This window comes from Narcine bancroftii, chromosome 5 (genome assembly GCF_036971445.1).
Source record: "Narcine bancroftii isolate sNarBan1 chromosome 5, sNarBan1.hap1, whole genome shotgun sequence".
Lineage (NCBI taxonomy): Eukaryota > Metazoa > Chordata > Chondrichthyes > Torpediniformes > Narcinidae > Narcine > Narcine bancroftii.
This window is the reverse complement of record NC_091473.1, coordinates 175,818,117-175,837,183: the sequence shown is the minus strand read 5'-3', so window position 1 is coordinate 175,837,183 and position 19,067 is coordinate 175,818,117. Positions and strand designations below refer to the sequence as shown.

Below are 19,067 nucleotides of genomic sequence, written 5' to 3'. Positions count from 1 at the left end.
CAACTCTTCCAACCTTGATGTCATCCACAAACTTCATTCAGGTCATTTATAAAAATCACAGACCAGGGGTCCCAGTACAGATCCCTGCAGCACTCCACTACTCATTGATCTCCAGGAAGAATACTTCCACTACTACTCTCTGCTTTCTTCCTGCAAGCCAATTTTTTTAATACATACTGTTATAGATAGAGAATTTGGGTTAAAAAGGGTTTAAGTTAAAATGTGATGATTAGTCATAAAAGGGGGCTAACCACTGGAGTTTAGCTGGAAAATGTTACAAAAGACTTGCAACAGATTTAACTACAGAGAGACATGCAGGAGCCAAAGATTGATAAAGAGTGAAAAACAGAATTTGGTGTGAGCAGAGGTCATGAATGATCGTGGTGTGCGTGACTAACAGTAATCAGGATGATTCTGCAAAAACTAACCAATTAAAGCAGTGTAGTGGAGATGCCGAAGGACAAGCAAATTGTATAAAAAAACAATGCACTGTATGTATCAGGGCTCGACTTGGCAAGAAGCCGGTTGAGTCCAACTCTGCAGACTTGAGAATAAAGCTTGTCGTGTCACCGATCTTAAAGAGACTCATTTGTGAGAATTTGTGTTTCTGACACATACAGCCAAGGACTTTCTGGATGAGTCTTTTGTGGGGGACCTTGTCAAATGCCTTGCTAAAATCCATGTTGAACACATCTACCTCCCTACTCTCATCAATTCCTTTTGTTACCTCCTTCATGACCTTGGATAAAGCCATGCTGACTATCCTTGAGTAGACTAATTCTCCAAATGCTCAAAGACCCTATCCTTAAGCATTAGTTTGCACACTGGAACAGCAAATTCCAATTAAGCATCTGAAGTAAATGATATTTAATGGCATAGTATTTGTTTTTTTTCTGTGATCAATCATCTATTGTATATTTTACATAGAAACATTTGATTTTGAAAAACTCCATACACATAAATAATAATTTTATTAGTTTTCCATCACGAAATGGATATTTTAAAATAAATTTAGAGATTAATTATAATAGGACTATTGATACATAAGGAAAAGCTTCCACAGTGATTTTCTTAACCTCGGAGTGTCTCGAGTCAATGAAGCAATTCTAAATTGTCACAGTTGAAATGCAGGACGTATGACATTCACTTTGTATATATATTATCACAGTTAAGTGATAATGAAACAAATCTGATCAGGAATGTTGTTGAGGAATAAATATTGGCCAAATACAGAATCTTAAAAAATATAATAACACAAAAGGCTTTATGTTCTTGCTGATCAGAAAAATAGGCACCCTGCCTAATGTGATCTTTCATCACTTGGTATGTAGCACTACAGGTCATGGCTCATCAAACACTTTTCAAACAAGATGAGGATGCTTGAACCTACCACCTTTTCAGCTGGTGAGTTCCAAACACCTATCACTAGAATTCCTTAAAATTCACTTAACTAGTGATCTATCCTGGACACTCAACATCTTCTCACTTGTCAGGAAGGTGCAACAGCGACTGCACTTCCTGAGAAGACCGACATGGGCAAGGCTACTGGCCTTCATTATGTCAACTTTCTATAGGAGCTCTATTGAAAGTGTCTGGTTGGCTGCATCACAGTGTGGTACAGTTGCTGCAAAGAAATAGATCAGAGGTCAATCCACAGGACCATTAGAGTGGCAGAAGGGATCACTGGAGTCTCCCTCCCCCCCTCCCCCCCACCCCCCTATCGACATGATCTACCAGGATTGTTGTCTGTAGAGGGTGCGCAAAAACATTGAGGACTCCTTCCAACCTGTACATAGCATCTTTCGGCTGCTTCCATCAGGGAAGAGATCCAGGAGGATCAGAGCCAGCACCACCAGGCTGAGGAACAGTTTCTTCCCATGGTCAATGAGAATGCTGAACGACCAAAGGAACTCTCAATTGTAAAGCTACTTGTCCTGCATATGTATTATTTGTCTGTATGTGTGTTATGACTGGTTGTTTGTCTGCATGCTTTTGCACTGAGGATGGGAAAATGCTGTTTTGTTGAATGTACTTGTACAATCAGATGACAATAAACTTGAATTGTTACAGCTCTTGCATTATCTCCTCTGTTATTCTACAAAATAGTGTCTTGAAATCCTTTTATCACCTGAGAAAGTAAACACTTCCCCATTTTAATGTCCCAAGCAAAATGGTATCTCCATTTCTTTGACTACTGCACTGAGATGTTAATCTAGAGTTTTGTGTTCAAGTCTATAAGATATGGACTGACTTATAACTACCTACATCAGAAGGTCCATGATCAACCATTCCAATAGTTAGAGATAACAAATAAGAATGGCCATTTACCTGTTTCTAGTTAGTATAATATGGAAGTGTTACTGGTTGATAATCTTTCTTGAGCAATGTATTAAAAAGAAGTATCAAGTTTGGAACTATTAAAGTTCTTAAGGAAATTAAAATAAAAAATCAATGGTTTAACGTTAGTGGCTGATGACACCATATAATACAATTTAAACAGATGAACTATACATCTGCCATCATTTGCACTTTACACCAAGACCAGATACAATGCAACTCATTTCATGTATCACTTACTTACTCTGTCATCACATGGCACCAATGTATTGAAATATATTCCAGCTCCATAATTATTTTGTATTTTACTGACGTGCTTTGGTCCAAAAAATCTCAAGAAAGAATAATGCCGTGGATTCTTCATAATATTCAATGTATGCCAAGTCACAGGATCATCGACAGCAAAAACAAAATCTAGCACATTGTTCTGGAAGTAAGAAAGGCAACATTTTCAGAAAACAAACAAGTCTGATATGTACAACTCACATTACTTTACTCATAATTAAAAGACTCTTAATTTTATCAAACATTAATTACAAAACAAAATTTCTGTTTGCATAGGTACTGTTGAATAACATTCATCATCAGAAAACACTCAAAGGGCGGCATGTTAGTGAAGCAATGTTGTTACAGTGCCAGCGATCGGGAGTTGAATTTGGTGCTGTCTGTAAAATGCTCCGGTTTCCTCCCACCATTCAAAATGTAATGGAGGGGTAGGTCAATTGGGTGGCACGGGCTTGTGGGACGCAAGGGCCTGTTACCATGCTGTATGTTCAAATTTAATTAATTGTGCACAACCAAAATTGCTGTTAGTTGATTTGACATAATGGGGACTCCCTAAATTAGTTATTCATCTTGTGCTATTTCTTAAGGATGAATGAAACAAAATGCATTTGTTGACACAAAAATGTGCTCAAATCTACGTCTACACTGTAAGATGCTAGGTATAAATATTAGTGAGCTATATTAAAATCTTCAAAAGTCTGAATTCTCCATTTTCAATTAAAAACACTGTTTTGCCTTGTGTAAACAAGAAAGTAACCCAAGTTCTTCAGATGAGAGTACTGTTGCATTGGAAATCATGCAAAGGAAGGGCCTGGTTTCCCATAAGAATATTTTGTTGATGATCGTTCAACTTTTTCGAGAAGTTCAAAATAGGATGTTCTACTCCATCACCATCCTTCTGTAACAGTACAGCACCAACCGCTTCGTCACTGGTGTCGACGGCTAAAGAGAATGGCTTTTCAAAGTTAAGGGACAAAAGTACAGGCTGATGGCATAAAATGGTCTTTAACTTCAGAAATGCTTCCTGGCATGCATATGACCAGATAAATTTTTCTTTCTTTCCAAGTAGTTTTGTTAATGGGAATGCAATTTCTGCAAAGTTTTTACAAAATCTACGAAAGTAGCCAATCATACCTAGAAATCTCCAAAGAGCTTTCTTATTACCGGGGATAGGGAACACAGTGATAGCCAATACTTTCGCTCCAACCGGTGCCACCTGTCCCTGTCCTACCACATAACCCAAATAAATTGCAGTGGTATGTCCAAACTCACTCTTGTCAAATTCACTGTGTGGTATGCTTCCACCAGACTTTGAAGTAACTGCTCTAAATCAAGCATTGTTCTTCCCATGTATCCGTACTAATTACTAAATCATCGATATAGGCTCCTGTCTGCTCCAAACACTGAATTACCTCATTAATCATTCTCTGAAATGTGCCAGGTGCATTTTTCATCCCGAAAGGCATAACATTATACTCATACAATCCTGAAGGTGTAACAAATGCAGAAATCTCCCTGCCTTTCTCTGTCAAAGGAACACACCAGTATCCTTTTAAGAGATCAATCTTTGTAAGAAACTTAGCCTTCCCCACCTTATCAATACAATCATATATTCTGGGAATAGGGAACACATCAGTCTTTGTCACCATGTTTACCTTTTGGTAATCTGTACAAAACCTAATTGACCCATCTGGGGGTCACACAGGGTGAACTCCAATTTGCTTGATTTTTGGATGATGTCATTTTTGAGCATATAATACCTCTTCAATCTGCTCTTTTCCTGATTAACTCGGTAAGGATGATGCTTAATAGGCTTAGTATCACTGACCTCCACATCATGACAAGCCACAGTAGTTCTTCTTGGAACATCTGGGAATATATCCATAAATTTCATAAGTAATGTCTTCATTTCTTCCCTTTCTGATTTAGTCAAATGCATTAACTTGGTGTCTACGTTTTGCAAAACTATAGAATTTTCCAGCCTGGGGCTTATCACTTTCTGTGCTCCATGACCTTCCATGAAACTTATCTCCTCCTTACTTTCCTCTATAACTAGCACCATGGTTGGAATCCTAGTCTCCTCCTCAGTCATTCTCTCAAAGTAAGATTTAAACATGTTCACGTGACAGACCTGTTTCTCTTCGACGATCAGGTGTCTCAATGATATAGGTGACCTGGTTAATTTTTGATTTCACCTTATATGGTCCTGAAAACTGAGCTCTCAAAGGGTTTGACTGCATTGGAAACAAAACCAATACTTTGTCGCCAGGTTTAATATCCCTAATTTTTGCTTTTTGATCGTACTGAATTTTAATTTTTCCCTGAGCAGTTTTTAAATTTTTCCTTGCCATCTCACAAGCCTGATGTAATCTGTTTTTAAATTTGAAAACATAATCCAACAGATTTGATTGTATATCATTATGTATCCACTGTTCCTTCAACAGTAGTAATGGACCCCTGACTTCATGACCAAACACCAACTCAAATGGACTAAAGCCAAGAGACTCCTGAGTTGCCTCCCTAACAGCAAACAATAACAAATGGATTCCTTCATCCCAATCCACGCAATTTTCCACGCAATAAGTCCTCATCATATTTTTCACAGTTAAATGGAACCTTCCCAAGGCCCCTTGACTTTCCGGATGATAGGCAGGCGACACAATTTGATGGGCTCCCAATTCATACACCACCTGTTGAAATATTCCAGACATAAAATTACTCCCTTGGTTTGAATGAATTTTCCTTGGTAGGCCAGTGTGAAAAATTTTAGCATAGCCTTCACAATGGTCTTTGCTTTAATGTTTCTCAGGGGAATAGCCTCTGGAAACCTTGAAGCTGTGCACATGAGTGTTAATAAATATTCATTTCCCACTTTGGTTTTTGGCAATGGGCCAACACAATCACCATCACTTTTGAGAAGGGCTCCCCGAAAACAGGGATGGGTTGTAAAGGTGCCACTGGTGGTCCTAGGCTTGCACACCAGTTGACAAGTGTGACAGGTTCTACAAAATTTCACAACATCCTTTCTTAATTTCGGCCAATAAAACTGTTTCCTTATCTTTTCTACCATCTTCTTCATTCCAAGATGATCTCCTAAAGGTGTACTATGAGCCAACTTTAATATTTCATTCCTGTAAGTTTTGGGAATTACAACTTGCTGCTCAGTTTTCACTGGCAGGTATCACTTGTGGTCTCCACTTTCCCATCAATATTCAATCTTGAACAAAGTAATCTACTGGCATAGTTTCAATTTTCTGGTTAGACAGAATCTTATCTCTTATCTCAGCAAGATCAGGATCATGCTTTTGTCTGGCTATTAATTCTTCTCTTGACAACAGCAAAGCTGGATCCTTCGGTTTGTCCTCAATGCTTCCCTCCACTACAGGATCATCACAGACTTTCTCTATCTCTACCTTTTTTCTAGACATGGCTCTAGTAACGGCACACACAGGGTAGATTTCCAAATCCTTTTCAGACTCATAAACCAATGGCTTACTTGTGAGTTTCACCACAGGTATGACTTTACCTTCTGCTAAATCATTTCCTAACAAAAGAGAAACTCCATCCACCGGCAGACTTGATCTTATCCCTATTATCTCTATCGTAACTGGGCCATTAACTCAGTCTGATTTCATCACTATTCTATGCAAAGGTATAGGCTCTGCTTCACCACTAATGCCTTTAATTAAATTCACATCTCCAGTATCGGTCTTGATTGGATCCTTCTTTAACCAAAATGAAACCTTCTGTCATGAATGGTTTAAAAATATCCCTAACTTTCTCACTCTGAACACAAGCAGTCGATACCACCCCTTTCTCTTTCTTCCTTTTCAGTACAAGACAATTTGCTATTATGTGCCCTGGCTTCTTACAATAGTGGCAAATAACAGTCAAAAATATTTCCTTCACCCATTTATCTTCCTCTCTTCCTTTAACCTCACTTCTAGATTTTCTTTCTACTCTACTTGGATTATCAGCAGTATTCCTTTGAAAGGTTTTCTCTTGTGTCCACTTCAACTTGTGGGTTAAAACATATTCCTCTGCGAATTCAACCAATTCTTGCCAAGTTTTTATATTTTTCTCTGCCAAGTACACCTGAATATCGTCAGGAACACAATTTTTAATCTCCTCAATCAGAATGATTTCCCTCAATAAATCAAAGTTATTTTCAACTTTCATTGCGGCACACCACCAATCAAAACACACAACCTTCCTGTAAGCAAAATCCAGGTAAGATTGGGTTGCTGCTTTTATTAAACTCCTGAACTTTTGTCTATAAACCTCTGGAACTAGTTCATAAGATCGGAGTATAGCCTGCTTTACAAATTCGTAATCAGCTGCTTGTTGTACAGTGAGACACGAATACACCTGTTGGGCTTTCCCTTTAAGAACACTTTGTAGCAGGAGTGTCCACTGGTCTGGTGGCCATTTTAAATTTACAGCTACTTTCTCAAAATGCTGAAAATACTGGTCTATTTCAGCTTCCTCAAATGGAGGAACTAACCTCATTTCTCTCTGACCAGAAACCTCTCCTTCTGACCAGTACAAGGGTTTTGGGCTTCTCCTTCTCCTTGGGTCTGCCTCAATTTAGCTATTTCTAGCTCATGTTTCCATTCTTTCTCTCTCTCTCCTCCATTTCTGCCTGCCTTACTGCTTCCCGTTCGGCCTTCCTTTCTGCCTCTCTTTTTTCCTCTAACTCCAGTTTTCTCAAAGCCAACTTTACTTCCTCTGTAGTTTTCTCCTTTGAAAACTGTTCTAATGCAGCTTCTTCAAATACCTCCTTTCTACACAGTGCTTAACAATCTTTCGGGCAATTTCCTTTTTTTTCATTCCAGTTCTTACTGTAAGAAGTTTTAACTTGCCAACTATAACCATCAGTTCTGACTTTTTAGCCATTTTTAAATTAACCATTGAAGGGTTCACGATGAACTGGTCAATATTCATAGTTGCTGTTTTTTCTGCTGGTGATTTATACACTCACCGTTTATTTTTAATATCAAGCTGGAGATTGAGTCAAACTCAGACAACTGATAACTAAGCCCAAGTCAATCACCCCTAAAGCTTCCAACTTGGTTTGATCCTTGATGAATCCCCAAATTATGTTACAAGATCAACTCAGCAACCACAAAGAAGGCAAATCACACAGGGGTAAAGATGAACAATCACTTTATTAACAAAAATTCACCTTCAAACTTTAATTCAAAATCCACCCTTTTATAACAATGCCCACTGGTTACTATGCAAATCTCTATAAAAATGTAAAACTAATTAATCATTGCATAACGTGCATTTATCAATCTAGTTACACTATCATAACAGATATCTAACCAATCCTCTTCAGAAAAAGTAAAACCAATATCCACTTCCCATTTAATTTTAGATCTATCCCAACCCTTTTTATCCATACCATCCTGTAATATTTGATACATAAATGAAATATAACCCTTCTCTGGTACCTTCATAAGAGAAGTCTCAAATTTAGTAATTTTTGGTAAAATCATATCTCTACCAAACATATAATTTTTTACATCAATTATATTTGACACCTGAAAAATTAAAAAAATATGGTTTTAATGAATCAGATTTGTTTTAGATGTGGTGATACGGTTGGAACTTTTTTTCATGCTGTTTGGTCATGTAAACATACAATCTTTTTGGAAGAAAATTCAATCGTTTTTAGAATATCTGTGTAAGATTAAAATAGTTTTAGATCCAACAGTATTTTTATTGGGTAGTTTGCAACCTCTGAAAAGTTTAGGATTAGATAAGTTTCAGCTTGCTTTTGTATATTTAGCTTTATCCGTAGTGAAAAAATGTATTGCTAGTACGTGGAAAGATACAAATATGATTGATATTAATAGATGGCATAATGAGATGAAATATTGTTTAATAATGGAAAAAATCACATACGTTTCACATGATAATTATAATTTTTTTAATTAATAAGTGGCTGTTATACTCAGAATATTTACATTTCAATTTATAATGATTACATTTTAATATGTATATTTAACTTTTTAAAAATATTCTTTCTTTTTTATGGTTCTCCTTAGGAGAGTTGGCTGAAGGGGGATGGGATCTTTTCTTTTCTTTTTTTTCTATATATAAAAAAATGTTCATGTTTAATTGCTGTATATGTCATATATTATTTGTTTTTTGAACGAATAAATAAAGTTTTAAAAAAAATGTAAAACTAATAAATTCCCCAGCCTAAATGTAACATATGGAATTAAAGTCTAAGTTATATTTCCAACCAGCCCACAGAAAAACAAACACAAAACAAACACAAAACACACAAGACTCACAAAACTTCAATCTCAATCGAAGCAAAAATCATAAACAAAATTCAGTTTGTTTGGTAAACTGAAGCCAAAAGATCTTTGAGGGAGAGAGAGAGAGAGAGAGAGAAAGAGAAAGAGAGAGAGAGAGAGAGAGAGAGAGAGAGAGAGAGAGAGAGAGAGAGAGAGGCAGCACAAAATTCGAAGTTGTCTGTGTTGCTGCAGAGAGAGGAACCACTGGCTTGGTCCGGATCCTTCTGGCTGCCTTCGTAATGTTCATTCTTTTTGAAATCCCAACATTCTAAGCTGTCTTCCAGACCATGACTCATGCTCTGGGCCTTCTTCCACTCCACAGCACCCCCAGTGGTGGTTTATCGTCCAAGTCCAGAAATTTTGTTCCTGCAGTTCTCCCCCTTCACCTATCACCTCCCTCCCTCACCACCACCCCTCTCCCTTTTGTTCAGACATCTCTCATGGTCCACCACATATTGATGAAGGGCTCAAGACCGAAACATCGGTGATGTATCTTTACCTTTGCTACATAAAGGCAATGATTGACCTGAGTTTCTCCAGCATTTGTGTGTTCCTTCATTTAACCACTGTGTCAACAGAATCCTGTGTTTTACCTCTAATACCTTGCCTTAATAGATTTAAGTTAAGACTCGCTTGCTGAAAAGCAAAGTATAGTCCAAAGGTTATTTTTAATTTGGGTGGAGAAATGGCAGATCAAATTTAAATTGAACAAGTCTGAGGGCTGCATTTTGGGAGGTCAAATGCAAGAGGAAAGTACAAAATAAAGGCCAAGACCCTAAGGAGCACTGATATACAGACGAATCTTGGGTGCGAGGTCATAGCTCTTTGAAAATGACAGGTCAGGGTACTGAATATACAAGTCAGAAAGACATGTTGCAGCTGTGTAAAACCTTATATGGGCTACATTTTGGAATATTGTGTGCAGTTCTGGTTGCTATGGGATACTATAGGAAGCTTTGGAGAAAATGCAGGGATTCCACAGGATGTTATTTATATTAGGTTGGACGAACTAGGATTATTTTTGCTGGAGCATCAGAAGCTGACGGGCACTGTGATGGAAAATAAAAAGTAAAAACACAATGCTGGAGAAAATCAGCAGGTCAAACTTTATATAGATACATATAAAGATAAAGATACATAACCAATGTTTGGGCTTAAGCCCTTCATCAAGACACTCTGATGGGAAAATTATGAGGTACAGATAGGTAGGAAGTCAGAGATTCTTTCCTGGGTGGGAAATGTAAAATACTAGAGGGCATAGGTTGAAGGTGAAAGGTGGAAAGTTTAAAGGAGATACACGAGGCAAGTTTGTTTTTCCACAAAGAATGGGAAGTACCCGGAGGATGCTGTCAGAGGAGAGGCAGAGGTAGATACAACAGCAATGTTTGGATCCACTTAGACACATGAACAGGCAGCAATGAGTGGATTACAGGCAGGATTAGGTTAGTCTAGTATCATGGTCAGTGAAGATTATGGTGGGCCAATGGGCCTGTTCCTGCTTGGTATGCTCCATGTCCAATGTAATACACTCAGATAACAAAACATTTTGATATATCCAGAAATCCCACCAGAAACTCCTTGAGATTTGTTCTACTCCGAGAAACGAATTTAAATAAAAGTCTGAAATAATTATTTCATTTCCAATATCATGAATGATAATAAATATTAGCTGAAGGTTGAGTTATTGCTGTCAAAAATATGCTGCCAATGTACCATTAGTAAGAGATGCTCCCCTCTCCCTCACACACAGAGGGCTTGTCCAGGCATTGTTTCCTACTACTTTCATCACCATATAAAGTTGCTTATTCCAATCCATAATAAAGGTCTCAATCTTACCAGTTCTTCATGGGCTTCTCTCTCTCTCATTTTGTATGTATATAATGATATGCACATTAATGGGAAGGCCATTGCAGTTGCCTATTACAAAATAGCCTTAAAGTTTTGATGAGCTGTATTCTTGAAACATTGCAGACAGGATAGTATTTTTAGGCAGAGGCAATGAAGAATATTTTGTTTTAAGTCATGATTTAAAGAACAGCCAAATGGCAGCATTAGCATTCCTTCCCATCCTTTTCTTTCAAATATCATTAGTTATTGAGTGCAGAGGTGCGGGACAAGTTGCTTTGGTCATCTGTTACATTTTGTAGTTGGTTCACTGTACAGTCAGTTGGTTCACTGTACAGTCAGTTGGTGTACCAGTAATGGAGGGAGCAAGCATTCAGAGTTGAGGCTGAAGTATGTCAGCCTGGAGAGGAATCTATCACATTTATGGCCCATAAAGGCAATCGAACAACTGAAAAGTGGCAAAGCAGCAGGTATGGATGGAATCCCCCCAGAAGTCTGGAAGGCTGGCGGCAAAACTCTGCATGCCAAACTGCATGAGTTTTTCAAGCTTTGTTGGGACCAAGGTAAACTGCCTCAGGATCTTCGTGATGCCACCATCATCACCCTGTACAAAAACAAAGGCGAGAAATCAGACTGCTCAAACTACAGGGGAATCACGTTGCTCTCCATTGCAGGCAAAATCTTCGCTAGGATTCTACTAAATAGAATAATACCTAGTGTCGCTGAGAATATTCTCCCAGAATCACAGTGCGGCTTTCGCGCTAACAGAGGAACCACTGACATGGTCTTTGCCCTCAGACAGCTCCAAGAAAAGTGTAGAGAACAAAACAAAGGACTCTACATCACCTTTGTTGACCTCACCAAAGCCTTCGACACCGTGAGCAGGAAAGGGCTTTGGCAAATACTAGAGCGCATCGGATGTCCCCCAAAGTTCCTCAACATGATTATCCAACTGCACGAAAACCAACAAGGTCGGGTCAGATACAGCAATGAGCTCTCTGAACCCTTCTCCATTAACAATGGCGTGAAGCAAGGCTGTGTTCTCGCACCAACCCTCTTTTCAATCTTCTTCAGCATGATGCTGAACCAAGCCATGAAAGACCCCAACAATGAAGACGCTGTTTACATCCGGTACCGCACGGATGGCAGTCTCTTCAATCTGAGGCGCCTGCAAGCTCACACCAAGACACAAGAGAAACTTGTCCGTGAACTACTCTTTGCAGATGATGCCGCTTTAGTTGCCCATTCAGAGCCAGCTCTTCAGCGCTTGACGTCCTGCTTTGCGGAAACTGCCAAAATGTTTGGCCTGGAAGTCAGCCTGAAGAAAACTGAGGTCCTCCATCAGCCAGCTCCCCACCATGACTACCAGCCCCCCCACATCTCCATCGGGCACACAAAACTCAAAACGGTCAACCAGTTTACCTATCTCGGCTGCACCATTTCATCAGATGCAAGGATCGACAATGAGATAGACAACAGACTCGCCAAGGCAAATAGCACCTTTGGAAGACTACACAAAAGAGTCTGGAAAAACAACCAACTGAAAAACCTCACAAAGATAAGCGTATACAGAGCCGTTGTCATACCCACACTCCTGTTCGGCTCCGAATCATGGGTCCTCTACCGGCACCACCTACGGCTCCTAGAACGCTTCCACCAGCGTTGTCTCCGCTCCATCCTCAACATCCATTGGAGCGCTCACACCCCTAACGTCGAGGTACTCGAGATGGCAGAGGTCGACAGCATCGAGTCCACGCTGCTGAAGATCCAGCTGCGCTGGATGGGTCACGTCTCCAGAATGGAGGACCATCGCCTTCCCAAGATCGTATTATATGGCGAGCTCTCCACTGGCCACCGTGACAGAGGTGCACCAAAGGTACAAGGACTGCCTAAAGAAATCTCTTGGTGCCTGCCACATTGACCACCGCCAGTGGGCTGATAACGCCTCAAACCGTGCATCTTGGCGCCTCACAGTTTGGCGGGCAGCAGCCTCCTTTGAAGAAGACCGCAGAGCCCACCTCACTGACAAAAGGCAAAGGAGGAAAAACCCAACACCCAACCCCAACCAACCAATTTTCCCTTGCAACCGCTGCAATCGTGTCTGCCTGTCCCGCATCAGACTGGTCAGCCACAAACGAGCCTGCAGCTGACGTGGACTTTTTACCCCCTCCATAAATCTTCGTCCGCGAAGCCAAGCCAAAGAAGAATGGAGGGAGCAAGCATTCAGAGTTGAGGCTGAAGTATATCAGCCTGGAGAGGAATCTATCACATTTATGGCCCATTTTGGCAACAACATGTAAATGGTGAAGAGATTCTGAGGAATGAGGTGAGCTACTTGCCATGTGATGTAGACTGACATTGCCATATTGTTTCCATGGCTGGCCCAGATAATGTTTTGGTCAATGGCTCCTCCCATTCTACCAGATATTGATTTTGGTTTGATTTTGATGTTGGGGCTTGACAATTTTTTAAAACTTCAAATATGGGTCACAAAGTTACCAACAATTCTTGCACATAATGCTCTTTTAATCTAACATCTAAGGTACTTTATTGGAGAATTATCACATTAGGGTTAGGGTTGTACAGCACACAAATGGACCCTTTCACGTCACCTTGTCCATGTTGATCACGATACCCTGCCGATGCTAATCCCTTTTGCCTGTATGACGCAGGGAGAGATATTAGAGCAGGTGTACAAGATGATAATCATGTAAACAGAGCAAGGTGAACTGTTCAAAGGAGTAATAGATTTGAAACCATGGGTCTAAGATACAGAAGTGATAAGAAAGTTCACTTCTTAGCACTGAAACTGTTTCTCAAATACAACTCCCTTGCCTGCAGGACCTGTAGGAACAAATCAATCCGGCCTTTCAAAAAGGGAAAGAACTTGGACTTGGGAATGAATGAGCACAGGCTTCAATGGGCAGTGACAATTCAAAAAAAAATGCACATGCAAGAAGCCAAAGTGTCCTTGGTTTGGTGAGTTCAGTGTTGTCAGATGGTCTCTTAACTCCATCATATCCACAGCTCCCATGAAGCCTGGTTTAGTTAGAGCCCGATGAGCTGGTTATCTTTGCTACAGAAAGTACTGGACCCTGTTGGACCTGCCAAGTTCCTCCAGCATTGTTTTCCCTTCAACCATGGGTCTGCAGACTTTTTTTTCAATGCAATTTTAGCGACCAGTATAATGTCGGTTTCTAAAGCGCCTTTATCGGGGCATCAGGGCCACGAGGATGACCCTCCCCTCCCCCCTCACTTACACTGGGGCCCGGATGCCCAGCCTGTCCGAAGAGGCCGGAGCCATAAGCGAAGGCCAGGCTCAGGTCCCGGGGGAAGTGCGCCAGGATCCTCCTCATCAGCCCACTGTTACTCTGCAGCATCGGCAACGACATGCCCACTCCTCCGCGACGTCACTCAGCGACGCAACACGACCGCGGCGTCACTCGGGGACGCGGCGACGCTCAACACGACCGCGGCGTCACTCGGGGACGCGGCGTCCCCTGCTGGCGGGAGGAGCTCTCTGCAAGCTGAGGAGGCTAAAGCGAGCAGGCCTGATAGGTTTTGAATGAGAAGAACTTTATCTTTCCATAGGATTAAAACTTGCTGATGAATAACAAGTGGAGATGATCAATGATTTCAGAATGAATGTGGATTGCTGCAAGAGCGCAGGCACAGGGCATAAAGGAGGAGAATAGGTTTGTCTATAAACTGGCATAGACTCAAAGGGTTGAATGGCCTCTGTCTGTAAGGTGAATGTGACTGAGAATCTGTGTGTGTGTGTGTCTGAATATCCATTTGTATCTGAAATAGTCTCTGCGTTTATTCACCATGCACCTATCTGGTTCATCTCCTTTACTTTTACAGAGATGGAATCAAAGCCCCCAGTTTAATATTCCAGGCAAACAGTATTGAGAGAAGGAGAGGCACAGGAGAACTTATTTTTTGATAGAAATGAAAACTTCAGGAGATGCTTATCAAAGTAAAAAAAGCACCCATGAATTCAAGATTGTTGACTTCCGGTTGGGCTGCGATGTGGAGTGGTACATGGAGCACACTTGTAGCGCGAATAAACGCTCTTACAACTGGAGGGAGGACTAACACTCTTATTAGATTATAACTTATGGGTGGGGTCTCAGTGGTCTTCAGAAGTGTTCTGGGTCTAGGTGGGAAACCAGAGTCATATGTGAGCAGATGGGGGTGGGGCCAGCCATCAGCACAACACCCTACCAGTGAATCCCAGTTCACTGCACTTGTCCAAGGCTCAATATCTTGCTTTTACAACTCTCTGGTGTGACAGGTGTAAGAGCGGAGAAACATCATTAATTCATGTGTTCTGGACTTGTCCTCGTCTTGCAAAATGCTGGAGAGAGGTTTTCCATACTTTATCAAACATTTTTTAATGTAGATTTAACACTAAACCCTCTTCGGCTGGCCCTCTTCGGTACATCGGGATCCTTCTTTGTTCTGGTTCAGAGTCGTGCCTCTCTTTTGGTGAGGATTTTACTTAAATGGAAAGATGCTGCCCCACCTACTCATGATCAGTGGTTGTGTGACATCATGACCTGTTTGAATACGGAAAAGATTCATTATTTAGTTAATAATTCAGATACAAGATTCCAGAAGTTATGGGGGGGGGGGGGTGTCATTTATCTTAGTTTATAATTTTACTCCAATGTAATTAAATCATCTGACTTGTATCTTTTCCATGTTCTTTATATTTTTTTTCTCTACCTTTGTGTTTCTTTTAATACTAATCTTATATGGCATCTGGCAACACGGTTAGGCGGAGGTTTGAGTTTTTTCTCCTTTACTTTTTTCTTCTTTTTTTTTGCATTATTAGAGTTATTTTCTCCTAAAAAGTTATATATTATTTAGAATGTGAATTATGGATATGATTTACAATTCATAGAAACATAGAAGATAGGAGCAGGAGTAGGTCATTCGACCCTTCAAGCCTGCTCCGCCATTCAACGAGATCATGGCTGATCTTAAAGTTCAGTACCCGCCTTCTCTCCGTAACCTTTAATACCCTTATACTGAAGAAATATATCTAATTCCCTCTTAAATATATTTAATGAACCTGCCTCTACTGCCCTCTGTGGCAATGAATTCCACAGATTCACCACCCTCTGAGTAAAGAAATTCTTCCTCATCTTGGTCCTAAATGGTTTGCCTATTATCCTCAAACCATGGCCCCTGGTTCTGGATTTTCCCATCCTTGGAAACATCTCATCTGCATCCATTCTGTCCAGTCCTGCCAGAATTTTATATGTCTCTATGAGATCCCCTCTCAATCTTCTAAACTCCAGCGAGTACAATCCCAATTTGCGCAATCTTTCCTCATAAGTCATTCCTGCCATTGCAGGTATCAGCCTGGTGAATCGTCTCTGCACTCCCTCCATTGCAAGAACATCCTTCCTTAGATAAGGTGACCAAAACTGCACACAATACTCCAGGTGGGGTCTCACCAAGGCCCTGTACAGCTGCAGTAAGGTATCCTTGTTCCTAGCAAACCCTCTTGACATGAAGGCCAACATACCATTTGCCTTTTTAACCGCTTGCTGTACCTGCATGCTCGCCTTCAGAGACTGGTGTACAAGTACCTCTAGGTCCCTCTGCACTTCCCCATCTCTTAATCTATTGCCATTCAAATAGTAATCATGTATGATAGTGTTAAATGGAAGGCCTTTATTTAGTTTATGTAACTGTCCCTGTCATCTTATTGAATTGTACCCTTTTTTGTTTGTACAAGTACTTTATTAAAATCAATAAAAAATTTAAAAAGAAAGATTATTGTCATGTACTAAAATGATAATATTAATATAATACATAAAATGTCGATTTTTGCCTGCTGTAAAGGCACAAACAGAAGCCACTAGTATTGCATGGTGGTCTTCTCCCCCCCCCCCCAACAATAGACAAAGAGAAGCAAAAAAGAATTCCATCGGAGACACCGAGTTTCTGTGGATTCTCCTCCACCTCTGCCGCAGCCTCCAGAGCTGCGCAGCCTCCAGTGTTCGATCCACTGCCAAACCTGATCTCCCAGATCCAAACCCCTCATGCAATCAGGAAGGCCCTTCTTGCCCTTGGCTCACCTCCAGACCCAGTACTTGATGCTCGTGAGCCAGTCTTGAGCAGCCTGCAGTCTGGTTTGAATCCTTTGGCTGCCAGTCTCCAGCAGTCCATAGCCTGTGTGGGTGCTTAATGGCTGAGCCCCTTCTTCTCAACTGGGGTGTGTTCTCCCACTCTGGCGGCCTGCGCTGATCCAATGATCGCTCATAGTCCACAACCCCATGTGTACTGCTGCCAAGCATGGGCGCCACCATGTTTAAAAAAACACTTGGCCCAATAACAGGCTGTTTAAAACCTATAGAGGGCTATCTGCATTATAGCTGGGCAATAGAACCCTGTGGAGGACTAGTGTGTCTCGTAGAAGTAAGGGTCTTTCTAGTTTAAATTGGTGTTAATACATTAACACATTAATTAATTAGCCAAAATATTAATATACAAATACAACTTAGTTAATGTTTATGCTGGGATGATTGCAGATAACTAAGTGAGAGGGTCCCAGGATGTGTGTTGCCTCGCATTGACAGCCAAGCTGAAATTCCATTAGTCCCAACCAAGGGCAGCGAGAGGCTTCCGGAATGTGAGTTGCCTGATAACAATAGCCTGGATGATAAATTCCCAACTGTCTTGTTTTTCTCTTTCTGGAATCACATGAGTTACAGGAATTGGGGGAACCGAAACTGTAAAAATACCTGAGGGGAGGGCGACACATCTGTGTGATTGGTCCATGATATGAGGAATTATGTAGCTGGATATTGCATAGCTTAATGCTGATAAGATCGTGCTTGTTGAGTAGGAGAAATCTGTTTTGAGACAGTGTTAGAGAATGTTAACCCATGCATTTGTATGTTCAGGGAACTCCTTGATTCTCTACAGAGTGAACAGACCTCTCACAGGCCTGTGTATCAAATAAAGTGAACTGGCTAAAGGAAAGTCTTTATTCCTCAGGAGAGTAAACTGGTTATTGGGATCTCACCCAGAACCTGGATCAAGGATCAAGGATCAAGGATCAATACCAATCGTCCATAGTTTCTGCTCCCCACTCTCTCAGATGCATACCAGCAGCTGGATCTATCAAGGCTTTAGAAGATAATGTCCTCATCAATCTTCCCTAATAACTCAGCAATCATTCTAGTTGTTAGTCAAACAGGACTTTCCCTTAACAAATCTATGTTGACTTTCACAGATTAACCTGTGTCTTTCTAAATGAAAGTTTATACTTTCCCTTAGAATTAGTTCCAGTAATTTCCCCCTTTTCAAAGTTAAATTTAACTTGCCTCCATTCACACAGTTTATTCCACAGAACATAACTGGCAGCACCCCAGTTTTCTGGCACAAATCCTACGTCCAGGGAGAATTGAAATTTTCCCTGGAAAAAAAAAACCCTGAAATTTCCATGATCCTACTTAAGCAGAAATTACTCCAAAATTTGTTTGCTATTATGCCAATCTTGATTATGGCAAAAATTCCTGTAATCTAATCAACGTGTGACAAGCATTGGAAATATGGAACTTATCCCATTCTCCTTAGAAACCTTAAAAATTAAGTTCTAAGGCATCAGAACAATATTTTGAAAATTTGAGAAAAAAGTTGTGGAATTTTTTCAATTATTTTGTAACTATATGTCATAAAAATATATGGAAAGATACCTTTCATGATAGTATCCTCATTGAGGTAATAGAGATAGAAGCTGCCTTTTAATCAAAAAATACTAGTGACATGACTAGATTTTGCCATCCTAAAATTGTGGCTTAAGTTTAAAGTTGACGTAGATGTAGGAAACATAATTTTCCCTTTTGTAGAAGGATTGAGTTATTTTACAAGCTTCAGAGAGTTTAAAAAGAGAAGGTTGGGGTAAAAAAAACTAGACATTTTTAAATTGGGAACACATCAGGTGGAAATCACCTGGTGTCCTGGAGATATCTGAGGGACTGGACATTCTGCCTTATTGGGATCCATGCCAACAGCAGGTACAGTCTTTGGTCTGAAAGGGATCTAGTTCCATGGCCCATTTCTTTCATTCCTACCTACTGGCAGCTTGCTGAGAACGAAGACGGTATAACCCTCCATTTTGTTTGTGTCTCAATATCAATTGGACCAGTGTTCCACATAAGAGGAATATATATGGAATCCCTGGAATTATTTTCAGGTGTAAAATCAGAGGAGATATTGCCTCAATTATTTTTAATTTTGACATTTATTAAAATGTTCTTCAATAAT

The 19,067-nt window shown here is 40.3% G+C and overlaps 1 protein-coding gene across 2 annotated transcripts in view; it reads right to left on the bottom strand.

Annotated features, from left to right (window-relative positions):
- The window catches only part of tamm41 (TAM41 mitochondrial translocator assembly and maintenance homolog), a 32,926-nt gene extending 18,718 nt beyond the window's left edge, over window positions 1-14,208 (bottom strand). For both annotated transcript variants that reach the window (XM_069939864.1, XM_069939863.1), the window contains exons 1-2: window positions 14,039-14,208; window positions 2,582-2,764 (exon numbers count right to left, since the gene is read on the bottom strand). In XM_069939864.1, the coding sequence (XP_069795965.1) occupies window positions 2,582-2,764; window positions 14,039-14,170 (315 nt within the window). In that variant the 5' untranslated portion in view covers window positions 14,171-14,208. The remainder of the gene's footprint in view (window positions 1-2,581; window positions 2,765-14,038) is intronic.
- Between the last annotated feature and the right edge of the window lie 4,859 nt (window positions 14,209-19,067).